We start from the raw sequence: 26,304 nt of genomic DNA, 5'->3' as shown, positions 1-26,304 counted from the left end.
CATGCGTACAGTACGCGGGACGATGCTTGTGTAATTCATTATACCTATGCACTGATCGGTCGCACGGCCACGGTGGACCACGCATCCGTACGTACGGCATGCATAATGACCGTGACGCAACGCGAGGAAGGCGCCGGCGCATCATAGGAGACTCGTCACTCCCGTGTATCAGGCTCACGGCGCCAGGAAGGCCCGTGCGCCGCGCGTCGGTTGAGTCTCGTTGGATCAACCAACCAGGAAGGTCGGACCGAGCTGAAGCAGCTGTCGGTGAGGGGTACACTCGGTATACTTGCAATTCGATTTGTGGTTATCCGCTGAACAAGATATCGCGGTGTCTATTTATGTCGCCCTCGTCACCCGAGGAAGCCGACGTACGTCGTTACGGGGGTGTAGACGGTAACGAAATAACTCTCAGCGAGTCCAGGACTTGGAGAAACAACAAAGTGATAGAGTTCACGCTACGCAATGACAGTCTACACAGGATACAGCTTAACCTGTTGTTTTTCTGCTTGACACTGTTTCTAGGCAAACTGAGCGACAGCCTGACCATAGTCAGCCTCTCAGTCGTTGCTTTGACCCTCCATTGCAGGCACATCACCACCTCCATTGATTTTGGTTAGTAAACCTAATTTCGTCCAAACGCTCCTTAGCTTGGCAGCTTTTTATTCTATACAAGCGGCTATTCGCCCCACAGAGTGCACCCATACGGTGTGCTCGTGATCTTTTGGTCACGCCAAATGTTCACTAATTTCGAAATTCTCAGAACTAAACAGAGTCTCCAAGCAATTATTCTAGCCACGCCAAAGTGGCGAAACAGAATTTAAATTAGGTTCAACTGCTGTTACGCCATCGCAAAGGTCTTTATAAATTATCGTGTACCGTTGCTATGACAAATCACACATGCGGTACAAACTGCAATGCCTGTCTCTATCATCCTTACAGAGTAAGTCTCCAAAAAATACCACTTGCTGACAAATTCCGCACGCCTTGAAACGTTCTTCAGGGTCTAGAATTTTTTCCAGATCATCGGGGACATCCAAATATTTGGCAATTTCAATGTGTCACGTGTAGATTCGCTCCGTAGCAGGATTAACCACAGCGTTTTATTTTATGCCACCGACCGACGATGATCACAATAATCTATAATAAAGAACCACGATCTTTTGCCGTATTTGGAAAGTATAGTACTTACTCGAAAATAAAGAATAATTAATTTCATAATTTCAGATACACTGTTGGTAGTAGAGTCGGTGGGAGTACAAATAAATAGTAGAAAAATATTTTCCGGCTTCAACTCCAGTCAATATCTACCTTGGACCACTGTCAAGGACGTCTTCATCAACGAGGTTATATCCGGGGTGGGTTCACGTACCATCATGCACTTGATGTTCGATTCCTTCCATCCTTTTGCCACTAATTTCCTTACGCTTTTGATTCGTGTAAAAAAATATATATCGATAGGATCGTCGAAGAAGTAGCCCTCGACTAATGGTGTTTTTATTTAATTTAATTGATTTTATTATCCATGTAATTATTTATTTATTTATTTGCTGAAGTCATAGAGAAATTCTATTATATATTAATTTTTCGAATATTATTGCAATATTGGATACTAGTGACACGGGCATATTTGTAATTGGACGCAGTCTTTACTACCAGATTCACATAGTTACAGATTTCAATTCAGACTATTCCAGTACTTGAGGCCACCTGGATCTCTCCATACGAAAATTAAAAATATGTACCACTGGTTTTAATATATAGTCAGAGATGGGTTCGACAGCCTGAGTATTAATTTTATCTATTCCAACGTTTTTCAGTTTCATACCGTCCATGATTTTTCGTGACTCGTTATTATCAGTAGGATTGATAAATATTGTTTTTGGGTTCATAGCAGTAGTTTTATTTCAGCACCAATGGGTACAACAATTACAAAATGTTGTGCCCGTTATCTTAGCTACTACTACGCACTGAATTATTTTCGGATTGCTCTCGCTAAGTATCCGGTCCGTGTCATATTTCCCGTTTGTTCAATGGGTAGCTCAATTTTATTTCTCAATAATCCTGCAACATTACAAAATGTTGTGTCCGTTATCTTAGCTATTACTACGCACTGAATTATTTTCGGATTGCTCTCGCTAAGTATCCGGTCCGTGTCACATTTCCCGTTTGTTCTATTACCAAGTTCGGCATTAATAAAGATCCATAAATACCTAGTGTCGATACTACTCCTTTTAATTAGTGTTTTCATATACTTGATTTTACCGTTTCTGATGAATTTTTAGTTTCGATTTCCTCACATCTTTCGTGTTCAATTTTGAATTGATTATTGCTAAGCAATGTTAATATTGAATAATAACTAACTTGTTACCGTTGAAGCGAATTTGCTCTGAATCAATTATTTAGTAATATTTGTTTTTTTTCGGGCGCTCCATTAACGACTCAACAAAATTCTTGGTCTTCAGCAAAGGGTGCTGTACTTCTTGACTTTCATAGTCGAGGAAAACGTCAACGGTGAAAAAACGACCAGACTGGTTCCTTTGTTTCGAGAATTGAAACCATCGAAAGAATGCCTGGAATACGTATATCGGGTATTGGCAAGTCTGATAGGACCGGTCAAGTGCAGGCCCAGCCCACCTTGAATGTTCCTGGCTCGTATTGGCTCTCCAACAAGCAGAACATATACAAGTTCACCTTTAAATATAACGAACCTACAAGGTAGTGTAACAGTTCTGAAGACTTTTACACAAGCGGCATGTACAGGGTGACCCAGGGTTATCGCCCCACGGGTCACTAATATGTATTCCTCGCGAAAATCGGCGACTTTGCGTGTATTTACTCTTCGTGAAAAAATTTTCGTTTACGATCTACAGCCGTTTGAAAATGGCCAATCCAGTAGCATCTGATGGCTCGGCATAGAACGAGAACAGGGCTGGCTAATCGTCATTTGACCGTCGTGAGCTCGGCTGCTATCCTGAGCGCTCAGATGCTATCAGATCGGATAATTTCAAACAACTTTAGTTCGCAAATGACAAAATTCGTAACAAAAGTAAAAACCGTTTCAGTCGCCGATTTTCACTTCAAGGAGGAACACGTCGGTTGCCTATGGGGCGATAGTCTTGGGTGACCCGGTATATGTGCAGTGATTCTCGAATTCGCAAAAATTGTTCATTGTTTAAAGTTATGATCTGTAAAACTTGGCACAAGTTGAATAACACCTGAAAGTTTCAGCTCTGCATTCGACCCCCTTTGAGACTGATACACATTTTATTCAAAAATTTGTAGTGTGCCACGTTTGTTGTAGTAAAATATGGTAGAAGAATTCACTGTTTCACCAGATTGAAATCCTTCATTAGAGCTTGTGCTTTCAAAATGAGTATGCCTGCCTCCATTAGAATCATCACTTACGGTTCCCTGCTTTGAGGACGATTCAGTAGTCGGAAAACCGTGATTATTCACAATGATCTAAACAGTGATATGCTAGGTAGACGTCGCCAGATTCAAAATTGTCCAGATTTATGTCACAAAGTCGTCTCACGTGGTATTTCGAGCACTGTCGACTGGTTTTCAATTGAACCTTGACATATAATATCTATGTTTGTCAAACTCTCATTGTACATGCCGATCCTGGTTATTTAAGCTAGCATGGGAGCTCATCGACAGTTGTACGGCTTTTTGCCACACTATATTTATTACTTTTTGCCAGTTTCGCAGCTGGCGTAGAGCCAATTGAAAATGACCACAGTACCGTTTATTGGTCACTGATTGCCCCTCATCCGTGAGCGGTAGAGAACCGCTTGGCTTGGTTTCAGGTGTTCGCGTTAGTCGCATTGCGGCAAGCAACCGATAAACGACTGTGTAACACGCCAAGTCATCGTTTTCAAAACATTCCGTACCAAACAAAGATTCAATTCACTTCACCAGAGTTGAACCAGCTGTGATTCTCTGTGTAGCTGGTTCTCAAATCTTACAGTTTCCAATATGAAGTACTCGTTCGGCCATCGAATCTGTAACAAGTTGCATATCCATTGCAGGTATACGAAAGAATTTCCCTACAAAGAGGAATTGATGAAAATTATCAGACGAATCATAAAAAGTCAACCCAGTCAAGGTGAACTGAGCACTGTGCACCTTTCAATAACTTACAGTATCCTTTTTACCGATCTTACTATTCATTGCCATGCCCAGTTGAATCTCTACGAGTAGAATCCATCCAATGCGTAGAAAAAGGTTCAAGCATGTTTGACAAAATTCTGACACAGTTAATCGATATTCATCAATCAGTCTTCTCCTTGACTCGCTATACCACGTTTATAAGAACACACGTTTTGGACACGACAGGACAAGATGTTTGCGATGCTGAAGTTTTGCAATCGACAAGGTGCCGCAGCTTTTCCTCAAGCATTTATTCTAACTATTTCTATTGTGGACAATATGGCAAATCAGACATCCGGACCCAGGATCACCCAGGGTGATCTGGATTTAAGGTGCCCAAATAGCAACGTATTTCAATCATCGACAGTCTTATCCAGTCCTGTTGCAACGACCGTGTCTGACAAAACCATTCTTCCATGGGCTGAGGCTAATATCAATCGTACAAGACTTTCGAGACATCCAGGCTGTAACAACGAGCTGACAAAGACAGAAATCGTGGCTGTTGACGTAAGTGCTAGCAAGAGGACTTTCGCAGGTAGTGATTTTGACGGCTTTAGAAATGTTCACGAATCATTGGAAGGTACGACGACTAAGTGTATAAGTGGAGTCGGGATGCAGTGGCTAGATACACGGACGACTATACAGAGCCAGGTTAAAAAGTATCATAACACACAATTAGTAACCGCAGACGACAGTGTGGAATATTCGCAGGACACCTACAGTGCTCATCCGCGTACAGAGCGGGACGAGTTGTCAAATATCCAGGTAACGGGTAACACAAACAAGGACAAAGGTGACCAAGAAATCGAGGGTTTGAGAAAGGAATCTCAGCAAATTTATCCACGGTCATTGAATATCACCGATCTAGTCATGGGAGGTTTAATGTTCACCATCAAACAGGATGAGAACAATGTCAAAGTGGTGGAACAGAGAACGAAAATGGAATTGGATGAAGTTTTAGAGAACTCTGAAAAAATTGAAACAAAAGAGGGTTCAAGATGCTTGGTAAATTCTAGTCTGCTTGGATTGGAGAACCTTGTGACCAATATTGAAATACCCGACAGTCACCTGAAAATCCTAAGAACCACCAATATCAGTCCCACGGTCGACTACGAAACTTTCTTGCCTTACGATATACGTGAGAATCGTGGAGGCATGGCCACCGGAGGAGTCCTGCCAGTCCGATCCAGTGTTGATGATGAGAGGACTGATCTTATTCGTTGCAACAGTCAAAGTTTGATGGAAAGCTATAATGACATCGACAACGTCGATATCAGCAACGCTGATAAGAATGGCAATAATAAGAATATTAATGACAACGACAATAATAACAATTACAATATTAACACCAGTATCAATAACATCACAGCGAGCAATGTTCACATAGACATGTGGAAATTATTACACGACATGACCCGAGGTGCGAAAGTTGTGGTCGAACGTATCAGCGATGCTGATGTGAGGAATGCGAAGAAACCTTTGACGAACCAGGAATCCGCAAATACAGGCAGCTCTGCATGTACTTTACCTAGCAGCATAAATCGACGATGGTTAGAAATGTAATTCAGCAACTGCAAACGCGCAAATATAAAGAACAGAAGTATAGAAGGCGGGCTTTCAAGTGAGCAAATTATACAGAGGTCTTAGATATTTTCACCATACGAAATTAATACGGTAGTACTTGGCACAATGGAAGTGCGATAAATCTGTATAAAAGGGCATTTACGTGTACAGTCTGTAGAAGGAGGTGAATTGACAATATCGTATGTTTGAATTTTATTCAATTCTTATTCAGTAGGTATGGATTTCATGGTTCACTGACGGTCAAAAAGTATCCACAACTGTGTAAGGCATGGTTTTGTATTTCTTAAAATTAGCAATATTTCGTAATTATTGGACAATCAAGGGAAAACTATCACGTTGTACAGTATCGGATTGCCTTAATATAAAGTAACAGTTTTTAAGAAACATTACGCTATACCTGTGTAAATATAAAAATTTGAATATATCGATAGAATTCCGTGAAACGGAAATGTTACGTTCAAGCGTGGGCCAAACGATAGTTGCGTCGGGTAGCTTGGATCAGTACAGTTCACGAAATCCTCTCGGTAAATCGATAAACTGGTCCGCTAAGAGATTCAAATACATTACGTTACTTCAGCAACGGCCGTAATGAGTAAATCCTCAAAATTATTCAACGTGTTTGATTTTTCTACTAATAAATTGTTCCCAACATGAAATGTTTGCTTCTTTCTCTAAAAAGATAAGTGTACTAATTGTTCAATCAGATTGTTCCAGGTATCTAAATCATCTCACAATTCCATATCTTGTGAGCGATCGTTGAATGCATTTGTTTTTTTAAACGCAGTGAACATTGCAACTGTGTCACGCAAAACGACTGAAAATCCTCAACTCATCTAAAATGATGACTCAGTTCAAAATTTCTATTGTCCTCAACTTGTTTAAGTACAATTTTTAATTCGTCTATTTTATCCATCATACACTGTAACTGTTTAGCACGGTCATTCCAATTGCAACGAACTGGCTGACGTTGTTCACAGTTTCTTTGTACTTGTTCAGCGATATGCGAGGGAATTCCAAAATCTAGGCCCAGTGGTATCGATTCGAGGACAACGGATTTCATCTGGAAAAATTTGCCAATCGCAAAATTTGTGAGGTGAATATATTTATGTACAGCAGCGGCGCATGCAAAATCTGGCAAATAAAGCAGCAAGATGTACCACCAGCCTGGTTTCCAAAAATAGATAGTTGTCGAGTCCCTCTGCACATTTTCTTGAAAAACGTTCTCTAGCGTCGCAGACTTTGAAAACTGCATCTTCACATCTCTCTTCCAAATTTTGGAGGTTGTCTACAACATTGGTGAAAATTTTCACAAAGTCATCTAAGGCGATTACAATGCCAGATTGTGATAAAGCAACGCTTCCAACAAACGTGCGGATACTTTTAAGCCTGCTATCTGAAGTTGAATGATACACTGATATCAATATACAATATAAGTAATGTAAAACGTCAATTACCCATTGCCAGTTGAAAAGTATCGGGGAACCGAAATACGAGGACCAAACGGATCACGCAGGGTCATGATAGGCTGGATTTTTACGAGCAGCGAAATGCTACCGTAGCATCTCGCTGCAAAGTTTTCGACTAATGAGAATGCCAATAAAGTATGGAAGGGTTCCTAGTGTGACGTCGGTACGACGCTCCCCGATGATTCTAGAATTAGGCCACTAGATCAGATCGCGAAAGCACAGCTGGACGCACGTTCAGCTTCACGCAGTCAGAGGTAGGTTTGTTCGTGTTAGCTACACTTTCTACACTTTCGTGGGGAGTGTATACTTGCGCGTTCTTTTTAGCGGACGTGACGTCGGATGGCGCTGTTCGTTTTACAAATGCCACTGGGCTTTCGTTACACTTTCGTATACACTATTTACACTCGATCTAGACCAAGTGTGAAAAGTGTAAAAAGTGTAAATGGTTCAACTCGCATGAATGCTACAGGTTTTTCCACCACGTTAGTGAACTGTGATGCGATGTATACCTTAAAACTCACGAGTGACAACAAACCGATAACCTCACTCCAAATCAGAACAAAGCAGTGCAGTATTTCACTCGAAAAACAACGTTCAATTTGATAACGGTGTACTTGAAACATGAGGTATGTGCGCCACTCGGCTATATTTAAATCCGACTTGAACCGCTTAGCTCTCATTGTCAAGTCGCGTCGGGTGATGAGAGTGTATTGTCACGATCGAGCTTATACGCCACCTAGCGGTCACGCCTGGAAGCAGACTCAAAGAAAGATGACTGCAGGCCTAACGCACGACGAAAGCGTCCTCCACATTTATAAAGTATTTACCGTAAATAAAGTACATCAAACACCACAAGAGTACATTTATTACATGGTGCAGTCTCGACTCGACACTACTAGTGATTTCGAAGACGCCATAGACGTCACGGTACCCTTGAAGAATCGACGAACGACGAGAATCGCTCAGTCGACGAAGTACTTGATGGAAGAGAAAGTGACGAGGAAAACATGGCGCAGCACTCGCTCAACCTGAAGCCGCCGGAACCTCTCTCATTTAGTGGGAATATTTCAGAAAACTGGAAGAAGTGGTTCAAAAAGTTCGGTATGTACCTGCTAGCCACATAATCGAATAACAAAGCCGCTGAAGTGAAAATAGCCATCTTGCTTCACGCCATCGGAGAAGAGGCACAAGAAAAATACGACACGTTCGAGCTCAGTGTAGCGGACGCGAAGAACAACGACAAGGTCGTGGGAGCATTCAAGAACTTGTGTGTGTCTAAGAAGAATGAAAGAGTGTGCCGATATGTGTTTTTCAAGCGAAACCAAAAACTGAATGAATCGTTCGAGGATTTCTTGACGGACCTGAAATAATTGAGTCCAGATTGTTCGTTTGGGGCCTTGAAAGAAAGCCTGATCAAAGATCGCATCATCAGTGGCATAAGAAACGCACAGCTAAAGGATCGGCTCCTCCGAGAAGAAAACCTGAGTTTCGAGAGGTGTACGCAGTTGTGTGGAGCAGCCGAGCTAGCCAATCAGTGAATTGAAACATTAAAAACGACCGAGAAAATAGATGTCGTCCAAACAAAACAAAAAGAAAAGCAGCAACCGTCCAGTAGAGGACGCGATCAGCCGCGTGGCAACAGAGGCAGAGGGCAGCAGACACAACAGCAGCAGTACCAACAGCAGAGTAGCAGCGAAGGTCAGCCATCCAGACGACAACAAAACTATACGCAGCAGCAGAAAAACGGACAGCCAGATCAGCAGCAGCGAAATCAATCGTCCTGTGAACGATGCGGGTATCGACATCAAGCGAATAGATGTCCAGCCTTCAATAAGCAATACAAAGCGTGCAATGGGTACAATCACTTCGCGCAGGTATGTCGAAGCCGTCAAAAGATGGACGTGGTGACCGAAGATTCAACAAGGTGCCAAGTTGAAGGTAAGACAGAAAATCTTGTATTCTACGTAGTTGATTGCGAAAAAACGACACCTAAAATGCGGTGACCGAGCATTGTAAAGTTGAAACTGTCAACTCCAGTAGCGAATACAAGCTTAAATAAGGCTCAGGGAACAAAAGGTTTCATTCAGAAAAATAAAGATCTGTTCGAAGGCATCGGCTAAGTCAGGTACGTTTACGATTTCAAAATGAAACCAGGATATATAGGGAACATCGAACCTTGCACGAAGGTACCTTTTGAAGTATTAGAGGCTTATCGATCTGAACTTGAGGGTATTGAACGTCACAAAATTATCAGGCAAATAGACGAGCCAACAGAGTTCGAGAATCCGGATGTACTTGTGGAAAAACCGGATAATTCGCTCCAAATTTGCTTAGACCGTCAGTACCTGAACTCGTGCCTGCTCGGAGAACATTACAAATTGCCGCCTTTCGAAGAAATAGCTTTAGAGATGACAAACGCGAAGATTTTTACAGTTCTGGAAGTTGGGTTTTCTTTCCCTAGGGGTTTTTTCCAGGGTTTTTCTATTCCGATTTTTTTTTTTCTAGAGTTTTTTCCTTGGGTTTTCCCTGGATTTGATTCCCTACGGTTTTTTTTCCCCTGGAGTTTTTCATCTAGGGTTTTTTCCTCGGGGTTTTCTTCACGAGGGTTTTTTTTTGTTGGGTTTTTTCCCTCAGGTTTTTTTCCCTCAGGTTTTTTTCCCAGGGTTTTCTCCTGTAGGGTTAGATATCCTAGAGTTTTTCATATTCTAGGGTTTCTCAGCTAGGGTTTTATTCTGAGGTTTTCTATTCTCCAGGGATTTTTTCCTAGGGTTTTTCACAAGGTTTTTTTCCCAGTTCCTTGTCGTCCTGCTTGTGAGCGAAGCGGAAGTGACGTATCCGTATCTCTTGCGGGAAGATTACTCGTAAGTTGGTATTCCATCCATACTGAACAACTTCAATACACTAGTTATGTACTAAAAAGTGTTAGGTCGGGCTTGGGTCAGGCTTAGGTCAGGCTTAGGTAAGGCTTAGGGCTTGGGGATTGGGGATTGGGGATTGGGGATTGGGGATTGGGGATCGGGGATCGGGGATCGGGGATCGGGGATCGGGGATCGGGGATCGGGGATCCGGGATCGGGGATCGGGGATCTCGGGGATGTCGGGGATCCTCGGGGATCTCGGGGATCTCGGGGATCTCGGGGATCTCGGGGATCCTCGGGGATCCTCGGGGATCTCGGGGATCTCGGGGATCTCGGGAATGTCGGGTATGTCGGGAATGTCGGGAATTGTTGGGGATTGTTGGGGATTGTTGGGGATTGTTGGGGATTGTTGGGGATTGTTGGGGATTGTTGGGGATTGTTGGGGATTGTTGGGGATTGTTGGGGATTGTTGTTGGGGATTGTTGTTGGGGATTGTTGTTGGGGATTGTTGTTGGGGATTTGTTGTTGGGGATTGTTGTTGGGGATTGTTGTTGGGGATTGTTGTTGGGGATTGTTGTTGGGGATTGTTGTTGAGGATTGTTGTTGGGGATTGTTGTTGGGGATTGTTGTTGGGGATTGTTGTTGGGGATTGTTGTTGGGGATTGTTGTTGGGGATTGTTGTTGGGGATTGTTGTTGGGGATTGTTGTTGGGGATTGTTGTTGGGGATTGTTGGGAATTGTTGTTGGGGATTGTTGTTGGGGATTGTTGTTGGGGATTGTTGTTGGGGATTGTTGTTGGGGATTGTTGTTGGGGATTTGTTGTTGGGGATTGTTGTTGGGGATTGTCGTTGGGGATTGTTGTTGGGGATTGTTAATGGCGATTGTTGTTGGGGATTGTTGTTGGGGATTGTTGTTGGGGATTGTTGTTGGGGATTGTTGTTGGGGATTGTTGGGGATCGTCGGGAATCGTCGGGGATCGTCGGGGATCGTTGGGGATCGTTGGGGAATGTCGGGGATTGTTGGGGATCGTTGGGGATTGTTGGGGATTGTTGGGGATTGTCGGGGATTGTCGGGGATTGTTGGGGATTGTCGGGGATTGTCGGGGTTTGTTGGGGATTGTCGGGGATTGTCGGGGATTGTCGGGGATCGTCAGGGATTGTCGGGGATTGTCGGGGATCGTCGGAGATCGTCGGGGATTGTCGGGGATCGTTGGGGATAGTTGGGGATTGTCGGGGATTGTTGGGGATTGTTGGGGATTGATGGATATTGTCGGAGATTGTCGGGGATTGTTGGGGATTGTTGGGGATTGTCGGGGATTGTTGGGGATTGTTGGGGATTGTTGGGGATTGTCGGAGATTGTTGGGGATTGTCGGGGATTGTCGGGGATTGTCGGGGATCGTCGGGGATTGTCGGGGATTGTCGGGGATCGTCGGGGATCGTCGGGGATTGTCGGGGATTGTTGGGGATTGTCGGGGATTGTCGGGGATTGTCGGGGATCGTCGGGGATTGTCGGGGATTGTCGGGGATCGTCGGGGATCGTCGGGGATTGTCGGGGATCGTTGGGGATCGTTGGGGATTGATGGGGATTGTTGGGGATTGTTTGGGATCGTTGGGAATTGTCAGGGATTGTCGGGGATTGTTGGGGATTGTTAGGGATTGTTGGGGATTGTTGGGGATTGTTGGGGATTGTCGGGGATTGTTGGGGATTGTTGGGGATTGTTGGGGATTGTTGGGGATTGTTGGGGATTGTTGGGGATTGTCGGAGATTGTTGGGGATTGTCGGGGATTGTCGGGGATTGTCGGGGATCGTCGGGGATTGTCGGGGATTGTCGGGGATCGTCGGGGATTGTTGGGGATTGTTGGGGATTGTCGGGGATTGTCGGGGTTTGTTGGGGATTGTCGGGGATTGTCGGGGATTGTCGGGGATCGTCAGGGATTGTCGGGGATTGTCGGGGATCGTCGGAGATCGTCGGGGATTGTCGGGGATCGTTGGGGATAGTTGGGGATTGTCGGGGATTGTTGGGGATTGTTGGGGATTGATGGATATTGTCGGAGATTGTCGGGGATTGTTGGGGATTGTTGGGGATTGTCGGGGATTGTTGGGGATTGTTGGGGATTGTTGGGGATTGTCGGAGATTGTTGGGGATTGTCGGGGATTGTCGGGGATTGTCGGGGATCGTCGGGGATTGTCGGGGATTGTCGGGGATCGTCGGGGATCGTCGGGGATTGTCGGGGATTGTCGGGGATTGTCGGGGATCGTCGGGGATTGTCGGGGATTGTCGGGGATCGTCGGGGATCGTCGGGGATTGTCGGGGATCGTTGGGGATCGTTGGGGATTGATGGGGATTGTTGGGGATTGTTTGGGATCGTTGGGAATTGTCAGGGATTGTCGGGGATTGTTGGGGATTGTTGGGGATTGTTGGGGATTGTTGGGGATTGTTGGGGATTGTCGGGGATTGTTGGGGATTGTTGGGGATTGTTGGGCATTGTTGGGGATTGTTGGGGATTGTTGGGGATTGTCGGAGATTGTTGGGGATTGTCGGGGATTGTCGGGGATTGTCGGGGATCGTCGGGGATTGTCGGGGATTGTCGGGGATCGTCGGGGATTTTCGGGGATTGTTGGGGATTGTCGGGGATTGTCGGGGATTGTTGGGGATTGTGGGGGATTGTTGGGGATTGTTGGGGATTGTTGGGGATTGTTGGGGATTGTTGGGGATTGTTGGGGATTGTTGGGGATTGTTGGGGATTGTTGGGGATTGTTGGGGATTGTTGGGGATTGTTGGGGATTGTTGGGGATTGTTGGGGATTGTTGGGGAATGTTGGGGATTGTTGGGGATTGTTGGGGATTGTTGGGGATTGTTGGGGATTGTTGGGGATTGTTGGGGATTGCGGGGGATCGCGGGGGATTGCGGGGGATTGCGGTGGATTGCGGGGAATTGCGGGGGATTGCTGGGGATCGTTGGGGATTGTGGGGGATTGTTGGGGATTGTTGGGGATTGTTGGGGATTGTTGGGGATTGTTGGGGATTGTTGGGGATTGTTGGGGATTGTTGGGGATTGTTGGGGATTGTTGGGGATTGTTGGGGATTGTTGGGGATTGTTGGGGATTGTTGGGGATTGTTGGGGAATGTTGGGGATTGTTGGGGATTGTTGGGGATTGTTGGGGATTGTTGGGGATTGTTGGGGATTGTTGGGGATTGTTGGGGATTGTTGGGGATTGTTGGGGATTGTTGGGGATTGTTGGGGATTGTTGGGGATTGTTGGGGATTGTTGGGGAATGTTGGGGATTGTTGGGGATTGTTGGGGATTGTTGGGGATTGTTGGGGATTGTTGGGGATTGTTGGGGATTGTTGGGGATTGTTGGGGATTGCGGGGGATCGCGGGGGATTGCGGGGGATTGCGGCGGATTGCGGGGGATTGCGGGGGATTGCTGGGGATCGTTGGGGATTGTGGGGGATTGTTGGGGATTGTTGGGGATTGTTGGGGATTGTTGGGGATTGTTGGGGATTGTTGGGGATTGTTGGGGATTGTTGGGGATTGTGGGGGATTGTTGGGGATTGTTGGGGATTGTTGGGGATTGTTGGGGATTGTTGGGGATTGTTGGGGATTGTTGGGGATTGTTGGGGATTGTTGGGGATTGTTGGGGATTGTTGGGGATTGTTGGGGATTGTTGGGGATTGTTGGGGATTGTTGGGGATTGTTGGGGATTGTTGGGGATTGTTGGGGATTGTTGGGGATTGTTGGGGATTGTTGGGGATTGTTGGGGATTGTTGGGGATTGTTGGGGATTGTTGGGGATTGTTGGGGATTGATGGGGATTGTTGGGGATTGCGGGGGATCGCGGGGGATTGCGGGGGATTGCGGTGGATTGCGGGGGATTGCGGGGGATTGCTGGGGATCGTTGGGGATTGTGGGGGATTGTTGGGGATTGTTGGGGATTGTTGGGGATTGTTGGGGATTGTGGGAGATTGTTGGGGATTGTTGGGGATTGTTGGGGATTGTGGGGGATTGTTGGGGATTGTTGGGGATTGTTGGGGATTGTTGTTGGGGATTGTTGTTGGGGATTGTTGTTGGGGATTGTTGTTGGGGATCGTCGGGGATCGTCGGGGATCGTCGGGGATCGTTGGGGATTGTCGGGGATCGTCGGGGATCGTCGGGGATTGTCGGGGATCGTTGGGGATTGTTGGGGATTGTACGGGATTGTTGGGGATTGTTGGGGATTGTTTGGGATCGTTGGGGATTGTCGGGGATTGTTGGGGATTGTTGGGGATTGTTGGGGATTGTTGGGGATTGTTGGGGATTGTCGGGGATTGTCGGGGTTTGTCGGGGATTGTTGGGGATCGTTGGAGATTGTTGGGGATTGTCGGGGATTGTCGGGGTTTGTTGGGGATTGTCGGGGATTGTCGGGGATTGTCGGGGATCGTTGGGGATTGTTGGGGATTGTTGGGGATTGTTGGGGATCGTCGGGGATCGTCGGGGATCGTCGGGGATCGTTGGGGATCGTTGGGGAATGTCGGGGATTGTTGGGGATCGTTGGGGATTGTTGGGGATTGTTGGGGATTGTTGGGGATTGTCGGGGATTGTTGGGGATTGTCGGGGATTGTCGGGGTTTGTTGGGGATTGTCGGGGATTGTCGGGGATTGTCGGGGATCGTCAGGGATTGTCGGGGATTGTCGGGGATCGTCGGAGATCGTCGGGGATTGTCGGGGATCGTTGGGGATAGTTGGGGATTGTCGGGGATTGTTGGGGATTGTTGGGGATTGATGGATATTGTCGGAGATTGTCGGGGATTGTTGGGGATTGTTGGGGATTGTCGGGGATTGTTGGGGATTGTTGGGGATTGTTGGGGATTGTCGGAGATTGTTGGGGATTGTCGGGGATTGTCGGGGATTGTCGGGGATCGTCGGGGATTGTCGGGGATTGTCGGGGATCGTCGGGGATCGTCGGGGATTGTCGGGGATTGTCGGGGATTGTCGGGGATCGTCGGGGATTGTCGGGGATTGTCGGGGATCGTCGGGGATCGTCGGGGATTGTCGGGGATCGTTGGGGATCGTTGGGGATTGATGGGGATTGTTGGGGATTGTTTGGGATCGTTGGGAATTGTCAGGGATTGTCGGGGATTGTTGGGGATTGTTGGGGATTGTTGGGGATTGTTGGGGATTGTTGGGGATTGTCGGGGATTGTTGGGGATTGTTGGGGATTGTTGGGCATTGTTGGGGATTGTTGGGGATTGTTGGGGATTGTCGGAGATTGTTGGGGATTGTCGGGGATTGTCGGGGATTGTCGGGGATCGTCGGGGATTGTCGGGGATTGTCGGGGATCGTCGGGGATTTTCGGGGATTGTTGGGGATTGTCGGGGATTGTTGGGGATTGTTGGGGATTGTGGGGGATTGTTGGGGATTGTTGGGGATTGTTGGGGATTGTTGGGGATTGTTGGGGATTGTTGGGGATTGTTGGGGATTGTTGGGGATTGTTGGGGATTGTTGGGGATTGTTGGGGATTGTTGGGGATTGTTGGGGATTGTTGGGGATTGTTGGGGAATGTTGGGGATTGTTGGGGATTGTTGGGGATTGTTGGGGATTGTTGGGGATTGTTGGGGATTGTTGGGGATTGTTGGGGATTGTTGGGGATTGCGGGGGATCGCGGGGGATTGCGGGGGATTGCGGTGGATTGCGGGGAATTGCGGGGGATTGCTGGGGATCGTTGGGGATCGTGGGGGATTGTTGGGGATTGTTGGGGATTGTTGGGGATTGTTGGGGATCGTTGGGGATTGATGGGGATTGTTGGGGATTGTTTGGGATCGTTGGGAATTGTCAGGGATTGTCGGGGATTGTTGGGGATTGTTGGGGATTGTTGGGGATTGTTGGGGATTGTTGGGGATTGTCGGGGATTGTTGGGGATTGTTGGGGATTGTTGGGGATTGTTGGGGATTGTTGGGGATTGTTGGGGATTGTCGGAGATTGTTGGGGATTGTCGGGGATTGTCGGGGATTGTCGGGGATCGTCGGGGATTGTCGGGGATTGTCGGGGATCGTCGGGGATTGTTGGGGATTGTTGGGGATTGTCGGGGATTGTTGGGGATTGTTGGGGATTGTGGGGGATTGTTGGGGATTGTTGGGGATTGTTGGGGATTGTTGGGGATTGTTGGGGATTGTTGGGGATTGTTGGGGATTGTTGGGGATTGTTGGGGATTGTTGGGGATTGTTGGGGATTGTTGGGGATTGTTGGGGATTGTTGGGGATTGTTGGGGATTGTTGGGGATTGTTGGGGATTGTTGGGGATTGCGGGGGATCGCGGGGGATTGCGGGGGATTGCGGTGGATTGCGGGGGATTGCGGGGGATTGCTGGGGATCGTTGGGGATCGTGGGGGATTGTTGGGGATTGTTGGGGATTGTTGGGGATTGTTGGGGATTGTTGGGGATTGTTGGGGATTGTTGGGGATTGTTGGGGATTGTTGGGGATTGTTGGGGATTGTTGGGGATTGTTGGGGATTGTTGGGGATTGTTGGGGATTGTTGGGGATTGTTGGGGATTGTTGGGGATTGTTGGGGATTGTTGGGGATTGTTGGGGAATGTTGGGGATTGTTGGGGATTGTTGGGGATTGTTGGGGATTGTTGGGGATTGTTGGGGATTGTTGGGGATTGTTGGGGATTGTTGGGGATTGCGGGGGATCGCGGGGGATTGCGGGGGATTGCGGTGGATTGCGGGGGATTGCGGGGGATTGCTGGGGATCGTTGGGGATTGTGGGGGATTGTTGGGGATTGTTGGGGATTGTTGGGGATTGTTGGGGATTGTTGGGGATTGTTGGGGATTGTTGGGGATTGTCGGGGATAGTCGGGGATTGTCGGGGATTGTCGGGGATCGTTGGGGATTGTTGGGATTTGTTGGGGATTGTCGGGGATTGTTGGGGATTGTTGGGGATTGTGGGGGATTGTTGGGGATTGTTGGGGATTGTTGGGGATTGTTGGGGATTGTTGGGGATTGTTGGGGATTGTTGGGGATTGTTGGGGATTGTTGGGGATTGTTGGGGATTGTTGGGGATTGTTGGGGATTGTTGGGGATTGTTGGGGATTGTTGGGGATTGCGGGGGATCGCGGGGGATTGCGGGGGATTGCGGTGGATTGCGGGGGATTGCGGGGGATTGCTGGGGATCGTTGGGGATTGTGGGGGATTGTTGGGGATTGTTGGGGATTGTTGGGGATTGTTGGGGATTGTTGGGGATTGTTGGGGATTGTTGGGGATTGTTGGGGATTGTTGGGGATTGTTGGGGATTGTTGGGGATTGCGGGGGATCGCGGGGGATTGCGGGGGATTGCGGTGGATTGCGGGGGATTGCGGGGGATTGCTGGGGATCGTTGGGGATTGTGGGGGATTGTTGGGGATTGTTGGGGATTGTTGGGGATTGTTGGGGATTGTTGGGGATTGTTGGGGATTGTTGGGGATTGTTGGGGATTGTCGGGGATAGTCGGGGATTGTCGGGGATTGTCGGGGATCGTTGGGAATTGTTGGGGATTGTTGGGGATTGTCGGGGATTGTTGGGGATTGTTGGGGATTGTTGATGATTGTTGGGGATTGTTGGGGATTGTTGGGGATTGTTGGGGATTGTTGGGGATTGTTGGGGATTGTTGGGGATTGTTGGGGAATGTTGGGGATTGTTGGGGATTGTTGGGGATTGTTGGGGATTGTTGGGAATTGTTGGGGATTGTTGGGGATTGTTGGGGATTGTTGGGGATTGCGGGGGATCGCGGGGGATTGCGGGGGATTGCGGTGGATTGCGGGGGATTGCGGGGGATTGCTGGGGATCGTTGGGGATTGTGGGGGATTGTTGGGGATTGTTGGGGATTGTTGGGGATTGTTGGGGATTGTTGGGGATTGTTGGGGATTGTTGGGGATTGTTGGGGATTGTCGGGGATAGTCGGGGATTGTCGGGGATTGTCGGGGATCGTTGGGGATTGTTGGGGATTGTTGGGGATTGTCGGGGATTGTTGGGGATTGTTGGGGATTGTGGGGGATTGTTGGGGATTGTTGGGGATTGTTGGGGATTGTTGGGGATTGTTGGGGATTGTTGGGGATTGTTGGGGATTGCTGGGGATTGTGGGGGATTGTTGGGGATTGTTGGGGATTGTTGGGGATTGTTGGGGATTGTTGGGGATTGTTGGGGATTGTTGGGGATCGTTGGGGATTGTTGGGGATTGTTGGGGATTGTTGGGGATTGTTGGGGATTGTTGGGGATTGTTGGGGATTGTTGGGGATTGTTGGGGATTGTTGGGGATTGTTGGGGATTGTTGGGGATTGTTGGGGATTGTTGGGGATTGCGGGGGATCGCGGGGGATCGCGGGGGATTGCGGTGGATTGCGGGGGATTGCGGGGGATTGCTGGGGATCGTTGGGGATTGTGGGGGATTGTTGGGGATTGTTGGGGATTGTTGGGGATTGTTGGGGATTGTTGGGGATTGTTGGGGATTGTGGGGGATTGTTGGGGATTGTTGGGGATTGTTGGGGATTGTTGGGGATTGTTGGGGATTGTTGGGGATTGTCGGGGATCGTTGGGGATTGTTGGGGATTGTTGGGGATTGTCGGGGATTGTTGGGGATTGTTGGGGATTGTGGGGGATTGTTGGGGATTGTTGGGGATTGTTGGGGATTGTTGTTGGGGATTGTTGTTGGGGATTGTTGTTGGGGATTGTTGTTGGGGATCGTCGGGGATCGTCGGGGATCGTCGGGGATCGTTGGGGATTGTCGGGGATCGTCGGGGATCGTCGGGGATTGTCGGGGATCGTTGGGGATTGTTGGGGATTGTACGGGATTGTTGGGGATTGTTGGGGATTGTTTGGGATCGTTGGGGATTGTCGGGGATTGTTGGGGATTGTTGGGGATTGTTGGGGATTGTTGGGGATTGTTGGGGATTGTCGGGGATCGTCGGGGTTTGTCGGGGATTGTTGGGGATCGTTGGAGATTGTTGGGGATTGTCGGGGATTGTCGGGGTTTGTTGGGGATTGTCGGGGATTGTCGGGGATTGTCGGGGATCGTTGGGGATTGTTGGGGATTGTTGGGGATTGTTGGGGATCGTCGGGGATCGTCGGGGATCGTCGGGGATCGTTGGGGATCGTTGGGGAATGTCGGGGATTGTTGGGGATCGTTGGGGATTGTTGGGGATTGTTGGGGATTGTCGGGGATTGTTGGGGATTGTCGGGGATTGTCGGGGTTTGTTGGGGATTGTCGGGGATTGTCGGGGATTGTCGGGGATCGTCAGGGATTGTCGGGGATTGTCGGGGATCGTCGGAGATCGTCGGGGATTGTCGGGGATCGTTGGGGATAGTTGGGGATTGTCGGGGATTGTTGGGGATTGTTGGGGATTGATGGATATTGTCGGAGATTGTCGGGGATTGTTGGGGATTGTTGGGGATTGTCGGGGATTGTTGGGGATTGTTGGGGATTGTTGGGGATTGTCGGAGATTGTTGGGGATTGTCGGGGATTGTCGGGGATTGTCGGGGATCGTCGGGGATTGTCGGGGATTGTCGGGGATCGTCGGGGATCGTCGGGGATTGTCGGGGATTGTTGGGGATTGTCGGGGATTGTCGGGGATTGTCGGGGATCGTCGGGGATTGTCGGGGATTGTCGGGGATCGTCGGGGATCGTCGGGGATTGTCGGGGATCGTTGGGGATCGTTGGGGATTGATGGGGATTGTTGGGGATTGTTTGGGATCGTTGGGAATTGTCAGGGATTGTCGGGGATTGTTGGGGATTGTTGGGGATTGTTGGGGATTGTTGGGGATTGTTGGGGATTGTCGGGGATTGTTGGGGATTGTTGGGGATTGTTGGGGATTGTTGGGGATTGTTGGGGATTGTTGGGGATTGTCGGAGATTGTTGGGGATTGTCGGGGATTGTCGGGGATTGTCGGGGATCGTCGGGGATTGTCGGGGATTGTCGGGGATCGTCGGGGATTGTTGGGGATTGTTGGGGATTGTTGGGGATTGTTGGGGATTGTTGGGGATTGTTGGGGATTGCGGGGGATCGCGGGGGATTGCGGGGGATTGCGGTGGATTGCGGGGGATTGCGGGGGATTGCTGGGGATCGTTGGGGATTGTGGGGGATTGTTGGGGATTGTTGGGGATTGTTGGGGATTGTTGGGGATTGTTGGGGATTGTTGGGGATTGTTGGGGATTGTTGGGGATTGTTGGGGATTGTTGGGGATTGTTGGGGATTGTTGGGGATTGTTGGGGATTGTTGGGGATTGTTGGGGATTGTTGGGGATTGTTGGGGATTGTTGGGGATTGTTGGGGATTGTTGGGGATTGTTGGGGATTGTTGGGGATTGCGGGGGATCGCGGGGGATTGCGGGGGATTGCGGTGGATTGCGGGGGATTGCGGGGGATTGCTGGGGATCGTTGGGGATTGTGGGGGATTGTTGGGGATTGTTGGGGATTGTTGGGGATTGTTGGGGATTGTGGGAGATTGTTGGGGATTGTTGGGGATTGTTGGGGATTGTGGGGGATTGTTGGGGATTGTTGGGGATTGTTGGGGATTGTTGTTGGGGATTGTTGTTGGGGATTGTTGTTGGGGATTGTTGTTGGGGATCGTCGGGGATCGTCGGGGATCGTCGGGGATCGTTGGGGATTGTCGGGGATCGTCGGGGATCGTCGGGGATTGTCGGGGATCGTTGGGGATTGTTGGGGATTGTACGGGATTGTTGGGAATTGTTGGGGATTGTTTGGGATCGTTGGGGATTGTCGGGGATTGTTGGGGATTGTTGGGGATTGTTGGGGATTGTTGGGGATTGTTGGGGATTGTCGGGGATTGTCGGGGTTTGTCGGGGATTGTTGGGGATCGTTGGAGATTGTTGGGGATTGTCGGGGATTGTCGGGGTTTGTTGGGGATTGTCGGGGATTGTCGGGGATTGTCGGGGATCGTTGGGGATTGTTGGGGATTGTTGGGGATTGTTGGGGATCGTCGGGGATCGTCGGGGATCGTCGGGGATCGTTGGGGATCGTTGGGGAATGTCGGGGATTGTTGGGGATCGTTGGGGATTGTTGGGGATTGTTGGGGATTGTTGGGGATTGTCGGGGATTGTTGGGGATTGTCGGGGATTGTCGGGGTTTGTTGGGGATTGTCGGGGATTGTCGGGGATTGTCGGGGATCGTCAGGGATTGTCGGGGATTGTCGGGGATCGTCGGAGATCGTCGGGGATTGTCGGGGATCGTTGGGGATAGTTGGGGATTGTTGGGGATTGTTGGGGATTGTTGGGGATTGTTGGGGATTGTCGGGGATTGTTGGGGATTGTTGGGGATTGTTGGGCATTGTTGGGGATTGTTGGGGATTGTTGGGGATTGTCGGAGATTGTTGGGGATTGTCGGGGATTGTCGGGGATTGTCGGGGATCGTCGGGGATTGTCGGGGATTGTCGGGGATCGTCGGGGATTGTCGGGGATTGTCGGGGATCGTCGGGGATCGTCGGGGATTGTCGGGGATCGTTGGGGATCGTTGGGGATTGATGGGGATTGTTGGGGATTGTTTGGGATCGTTGGGAATTGTCAGGGATTGTCGGGGATTGTTGGGGATTGTTGGGGATTGTTGGGGATCGTTGGGGATTGTTGGGGATTGTCGGGGATTGTTGGGGATTGTTGGGGATTGTTGGGCATTGTTGGGGATTGTTGGGGATTGTTGGGGATTGTCGGAGATTGTTGGGGATTGTCGGGGATTGTCGGGGATTGTCGGGGATCGTCGGGGATTGTCGGGGATTGTCGGGGATCGTCGGGGATTTTCGGGGATTGTTGGGGATTGTCGGGGATTGTTGGGGATTGTTGGGGATTGTGGGGGATTGTTGGGGATTGTTGGGGATTGTTGGGGATTGTTGGGGATTGTTGGGGATTGTTGGGGATTGTTGGGGATTGTTGGGGATTGTTGGGGATTGTTGGGGATTGTTGGGGATTGTTGGGGATTGTTGGGGATTGTTGGGGATTGTTGGGGAATGTTGGGGATTGTTGGGGATTGTTGGGGATTGTTGGGGATTGTTGGGGATTGTTGGGGATTGTTGGGGATTGTTGGGGATTGTTGGGGATTGCGGGGGATCGCGGGGGATTGCGGGGGATTGCGGTGGATTGCGGGGAATTGCGGGGGATTGCTGGGGATCGTTGGGGATTGTGGGGGATTGTTGGGGATTGTTGGGGATTGTTGGGGATTGTTGGGGATTGTTGGGGATTGTTGGGGATTGTTGGGGATTGTTGGGGATTGTTGGGGATTGTTGGGGATTGTTGGGGATTGTTGGGGATTGTTGGGGATTGTTGGGGATTGTTGGGGAATGTTGGGGATTGTTGGGGATTGTTGGGGATTGTTGGGGATTGTTGGGGATTGTTGGGGATTGTTGGGGATTGTTGGGGATTGTTGGGGATTGTTGGGGATTGTTGGGGATTGTTGGGGATTGTTGGGGATTGTTGGGGATTGTTGGGGAATGTTGGGGATTGTTGGGGATTGTTGGGGATTGTTGGGGATTGCGGGGGATCGCGGGGGATTGCGGGGGATTGCGGTGGATTGCGGGGGATTGCGGGGGATTGCTGGGGATCGTTGGGGATTGTGGGGGATTGTTGGGGATTGTTGGGGATTGTTGGGGATTGTTGGGGATTGTTGGGGATTGTTGGGGATTGTCGGGGATAGTCGGGGATTGTCGGGGATTGTCGGGGATCGTGGGGGATTGTTGGGGATTGTTGGGGATTGTCGGGGATTGTTGGGGATTGTTGGGGATTGTGGGGGATTGTTGGGGATTGTTGGGGATTGTTGGGGATTGTTGGGGATTGTTGGGGATTGTTGGGGATTGTTGGGGATTGTTGGGGATTGTTGGGGATTGTTGGGGATTGTTGGGGATTGTTGGGGATTGTTGGGGATTGTTGGGGATTGTTGGGGATTGCGGGGGATCGCGGGGGATCGCGGGGGATTGCGGTGGATTGCGGGGGATTGCGGGGGATTGCTGGGGATCGTTGGGGATTGTGGGGGATTGTTGGGGATTGTTGGGGATTGTTGGGGATTGTTGGGGATTGTTGGGGATTGTTGGGGATTGTTGGGGATTGTTGGGGATTGTTGGGGATTGTTGGGGATTGTTGGGGATTGTTGGGGAATGTTGGGGATTGTTGGGGACTGTTGGGGATTGTTGGGGATTGTTGGGGATTGTTGGGGATTGTTGGGGATTGTTGGGGATTGTTGGGGATTGTTGGGGAATGTTGGGGATTGTTGGGGATTGTTGGGGATTGTTGGGGATTGTTGGGGATTGTTGGGGATTGTTGGGGATTGTTGGGGATTGTTGGGGATTGCGGGGGATCGCGGGGGATTGCGGGGGATTGCGGTGGATTGCGGGGGATTGCGGGGGATTGCTGGGGATCGTTGGGGATTGTGGGGGATTGTTGGGGATTGTTGGGGATTGTTGGGGATTGTTGGGGATTGTTGGGGATTGTTGGGGATTGTTGGGGATTGCGGGGGATCGCGGGGGATTGCGGGGGATTGCGGTGGATTGCGGGGGATTGCGGGGGATTGCTGGGGATCGTTGGGGATTGTGGGGGATTGTTGGGGATTGTTGGGGATTGTTGGGGATTGTTGGGGATTGTTGGGGATTGTTGGGGATTGTTGGGGATTGTCGGGGATCGTCGGGGTTTGTCGGGGATTGTTGGGGATCGTTGGAGATTGTTGGGGATTGTCGGGGATTGTCGGGGTTTGTTGGGGATTGTCGGGGATTGTCGGGGATTGTCGGGGATCGTTGGGGATTGTTGGGGATTGTTGGGGATTGTTGGGGATCGTCGGGGATTGTTGGGGATTGTCGGGGATTGTCGGGGTTTGTTGGGGATTGTCGGGGATTGTCGGGGATTGTCGGGGATTGTTGGGGATTGTTGGGGATTGTTGGGGATTGTTGGGGATTGTTGGGGATTGTCGGGGATCGTCGGGGTTTGTCGGGGATTGTTGGGGATCGTTGGAGATTGTTGGGGATTGTCGGGGATTGTCGGGGTTTGTTGGGGATTGTCGGGGATTGTCGGGGATTGTCGGGGATCGTTGGGGATTGTTGGGGATTGTTGGGGATTGTTGGGGATCGTCGGGGATCGTCGGGGATCGTCGGGGATCGTTGGGGATCGTTGGGGAATGTCGGGGATTGTTGGGGATCGTTGGGGATTGTTGGGGATTGTTGGGGATTGTCGGGGATTGTTGGGGATTGTCGGGGATTGTCGGGGTTTGTTGGGGATTGTCGGGGATTGTCGGGGATTGTCGGGGATCGTCAGGGATTGTCGGGGATTGTCGGGGATCGTCGGAGATCGTCGGGGATTGTCGGGGATCGTTGGGGATAGTTGGGGATTGTCGGGGATTGTTGGGGATTGTTGGGGATTGATGGATATTGTCGGAGATTGTCGGGGATTGTTGGGGATTGTTGGGGATTGTCGGGGATTGTTGGGGATTGTTGGGGATTGTTGGGGATTGTCGGAGATTGTTGGGGATTGTCGGGGATTGTCGGGGATTGTCGGGGATCGTCGGGGATTGTCGGGGATTGTCGGGGATCGTCGGGGATCGTCGGGGATTGTCGGGGATTGTTGGGGATTGTCGGGGATTGTCGGGGATTGTCGGGGATCGTCGGGGATTGTCGGGGATTGTCGGGGATCGTCGGGGATCGTCGGGGATTGTCGGGGATCGTTGGGGATCGTTGGGGATTGATGGGGATTGTTGGGGATTGTTTGGGATCGTTGGGAATTGTCAGGGATTGTCGGGGATTGTTGGGGATTGTTGGGGATTGTTGGGGATTGTTGGGGATTGTTGGGGATTGTCGGGGATTGTTGGGGATTGTTGGGGATTGTTGGGGATTGTTGGGGATTGTTGGGGATTGTTGGGGATTGTCGGAGATTGTTGGGGATTGTCGGGGATTGTCGGGGATTGTCGGGGATCGTCGGGGATTGTCGGGGATTGTCGGGGATCGTCGGGGATTGTTGGGGATTGTTGGGGATTGTTGGGGATTGTTGGGGATTGTTGGGGATTGTTGGGGATTGCGGGGGATCGCGGGGGATTGCGGGGGATTGCGGTGGATTGCGGGGGATTGCGGGGGATTGCTGGGGATCGTTGGGGATTGTGGGGGATTGTTGGGGATTGTTGGGGATTGTTGGGGATTGTTGGGGATTGTTGGGGATTGTTGGGGATTGTTGGGGATTGTTGGGGATTGTTGGGGATTGTTGGGGATTGTTGGGGATTGTTGGGGATTGTTGGGGATTGTTGGGGATTGTTGGGGATTGTTGGGGATTGTTGGGGATTGTTGGGGATTGTTGGGGATTGTTGGGGATTGTTGGGGATTGTTGGGGATTGCGGGGGATCGCGGGGGATTGCGGGGGATTGCGGTGGATTGCGGGGGATTGCGGGGGATTGCTGGGGATCGTTGGGGATTGTGGGGGATTGTTGGGGATTGTTGGGGATTGTTGGGGATTGTTGGGGATTGTGGGAGATTGTTGGGGATTGTTGGGGATTGTTGGGGATTGTGGGGGATTGTTGGGGATTGTTGGGGATTGTTGGGGATTGTTGTTGGGGATTGTTGTTGGGGATTGTTGTTGGGGATTGTTGTTGGGGATCGTCGGGGATCGTCGGGGATCGTCGGGGATCGTTGGGGATTGTCGGGGATCGTCGGGGATCGTCGGGGATTGTCGGGGATCGTTGGGGATTGTTGGGGATTGTACGGGATTGTTGGGAATTGTTGGGGATTGTTTGGGATCGTTGGGGATTGTCGGGGATTGTTGGGGATTGTTGGGGATTGTTGGGGATTGTTGGGGATTGTTGGGGATTGTCGGGGATTGTCGGGGTTTGTCGGGGATTGTTGGGGATCGTTGGAGATTGTTGGGGATTGTCGGGGATTGTCGGGGTTTGTTGGGGATTGTCGGGGATTGTCGGGGATTGTCGGGGATCGTTGGGGATTGTTGGGGATTGTTGGGGATTGTTGGGGATCGTCGGGGATCGTCGGGGATCGTCGGGGATCGTTGGGGATCGTTGGGGAATGTCGGGGATTGTTGGGGATCGTTGGGGATTGTTGGGGATTGTTGGGGATTGTTGGGGATTGTCGGGGATTGTTGGGGATTGTCGGGGATTGTCGGGGTTTGTTGGGGATTGTCGGGGATTGTCGGGGATTGTCGGGGATCGTCAGGGATTGTCGGGGATTGTCGGGGATCGTCGGAGATCGTCGGGGATTGTCGGGGATCGTTGGGGATAGTTGGGGATTGTTGGGGATTGTTGGGGATTGTTGGG

General features: G+C 50.1%; 2 protein-coding genes across 5 annotated transcripts; one reads left to right on the top strand and one right to left on the bottom strand.

Annotated features, from left to right (window-relative positions):
• Window positions 1-181: 181 nt before the first annotated feature.
• On the top strand, window positions 182-6,395 carry LOC124186230 (probable serine/threonine-protein kinase DDB_G0283337). Of its 4 annotated transcripts, XM_046577748.1 has the most exons (6): window positions 182-615; window positions 1,228-1,358; window positions 2,466-2,718; window positions 4,035-4,147; window positions 4,319-5,224; window positions 5,267-6,395. In XM_046577748.1, the coding sequence occupies exons 3-6, from the start codon at window positions 2,570-2,572 to the stop codon at window positions 5,716-5,718; spliced, it is 1,620 nt and encodes a 539-aa protein (XP_046433704.1). In that variant the 5' UTR covers window positions 182-615; window positions 1,228-1,358; window positions 2,466-2,569; the 3' UTR covers window positions 5,719-6,395. The 4 variants fall into 4 exon arrangements, with proteins under 4 accessions (XP_046433704.1, XP_046433702.1, XP_046433705.1 ...); XM_046577746.1 differs by having other exon boundaries at window positions 183-615; window positions 4,319-6,395; XM_046577747.1 differs by lacking the exon at window positions 182-615 and adding an exon at window positions 624-943 and having other exon boundaries at window positions 4,319-6,395.
• Window positions 5,998-7,471, bottom strand: LOC124186231. Its single transcript, XM_046577750.1, has 3 exons — window positions 7,194-7,471; window positions 6,897-7,024; window positions 5,998-6,799 (listed from the first exon to the last, which is right to left on the bottom strand). The coding sequence occupies exons 1-3, from the start codon at window positions 7,195-7,197 to the stop codon at window positions 6,569-6,571; spliced, it is 363 nt and encodes a 120-aa protein (XP_046433706.1). The 5' UTR covers window positions 7,198-7,471; the 3' UTR covers window positions 5,998-6,568.
• Between the last annotated feature and the right edge of the window lie 18,833 nt (window positions 7,472-26,304).

The sequence above is a fragment of the Neodiprion fabricii genome, chromosome 7 (assembly GCF_021155785.1).
Source record: "Neodiprion fabricii isolate iyNeoFabr1 chromosome 7, iyNeoFabr1.1, whole genome shotgun sequence".
Classification (NCBI taxonomy): Eukaryota; Metazoa; Arthropoda; class Insecta; order Hymenoptera; family Diprionidae; genus Neodiprion; species Neodiprion fabricii.
This window is presented reverse-complemented; position numbering and strand designations above follow the sequence as displayed.

What these genes read in the sequence shown, in the direction of transcription:
- LOC124186230 (XM_046577746.1), top strand. Translation starts at nt 2,570, where the DNA reads ATGCCTGGAATACGTATATCGGGTATTGGCAAGTCTGATAGGACCGGT. An exon ending in AAATATAACGAACCTACAAG is followed by an intron (nt 2,719 to 4,034) that starts GTAGTGTAACAG and finishes TATCCATTGCAG; the next exon opens with GTATACGAAAGAATTTCCCT. An exon ending in GCACCTTTCAATAACTTACA is followed by an intron (nt 4,148 to 4,318) that starts GTATCCTTTTTA and finishes CACGTTTATAAG; the next exon opens with AACACACGTTTTGGACACGA.
- LOC124186231 (XM_046577750.1), bottom strand. An exon ending in TTTTGGAAACCAGGCTGGTG is followed by an intron (nt 6,800 to 6,896) that starts GTACATCTTGCT and finishes AAATTTTTCCAG; the next exon opens with ATGAAATCCGTTGTCCTCGA.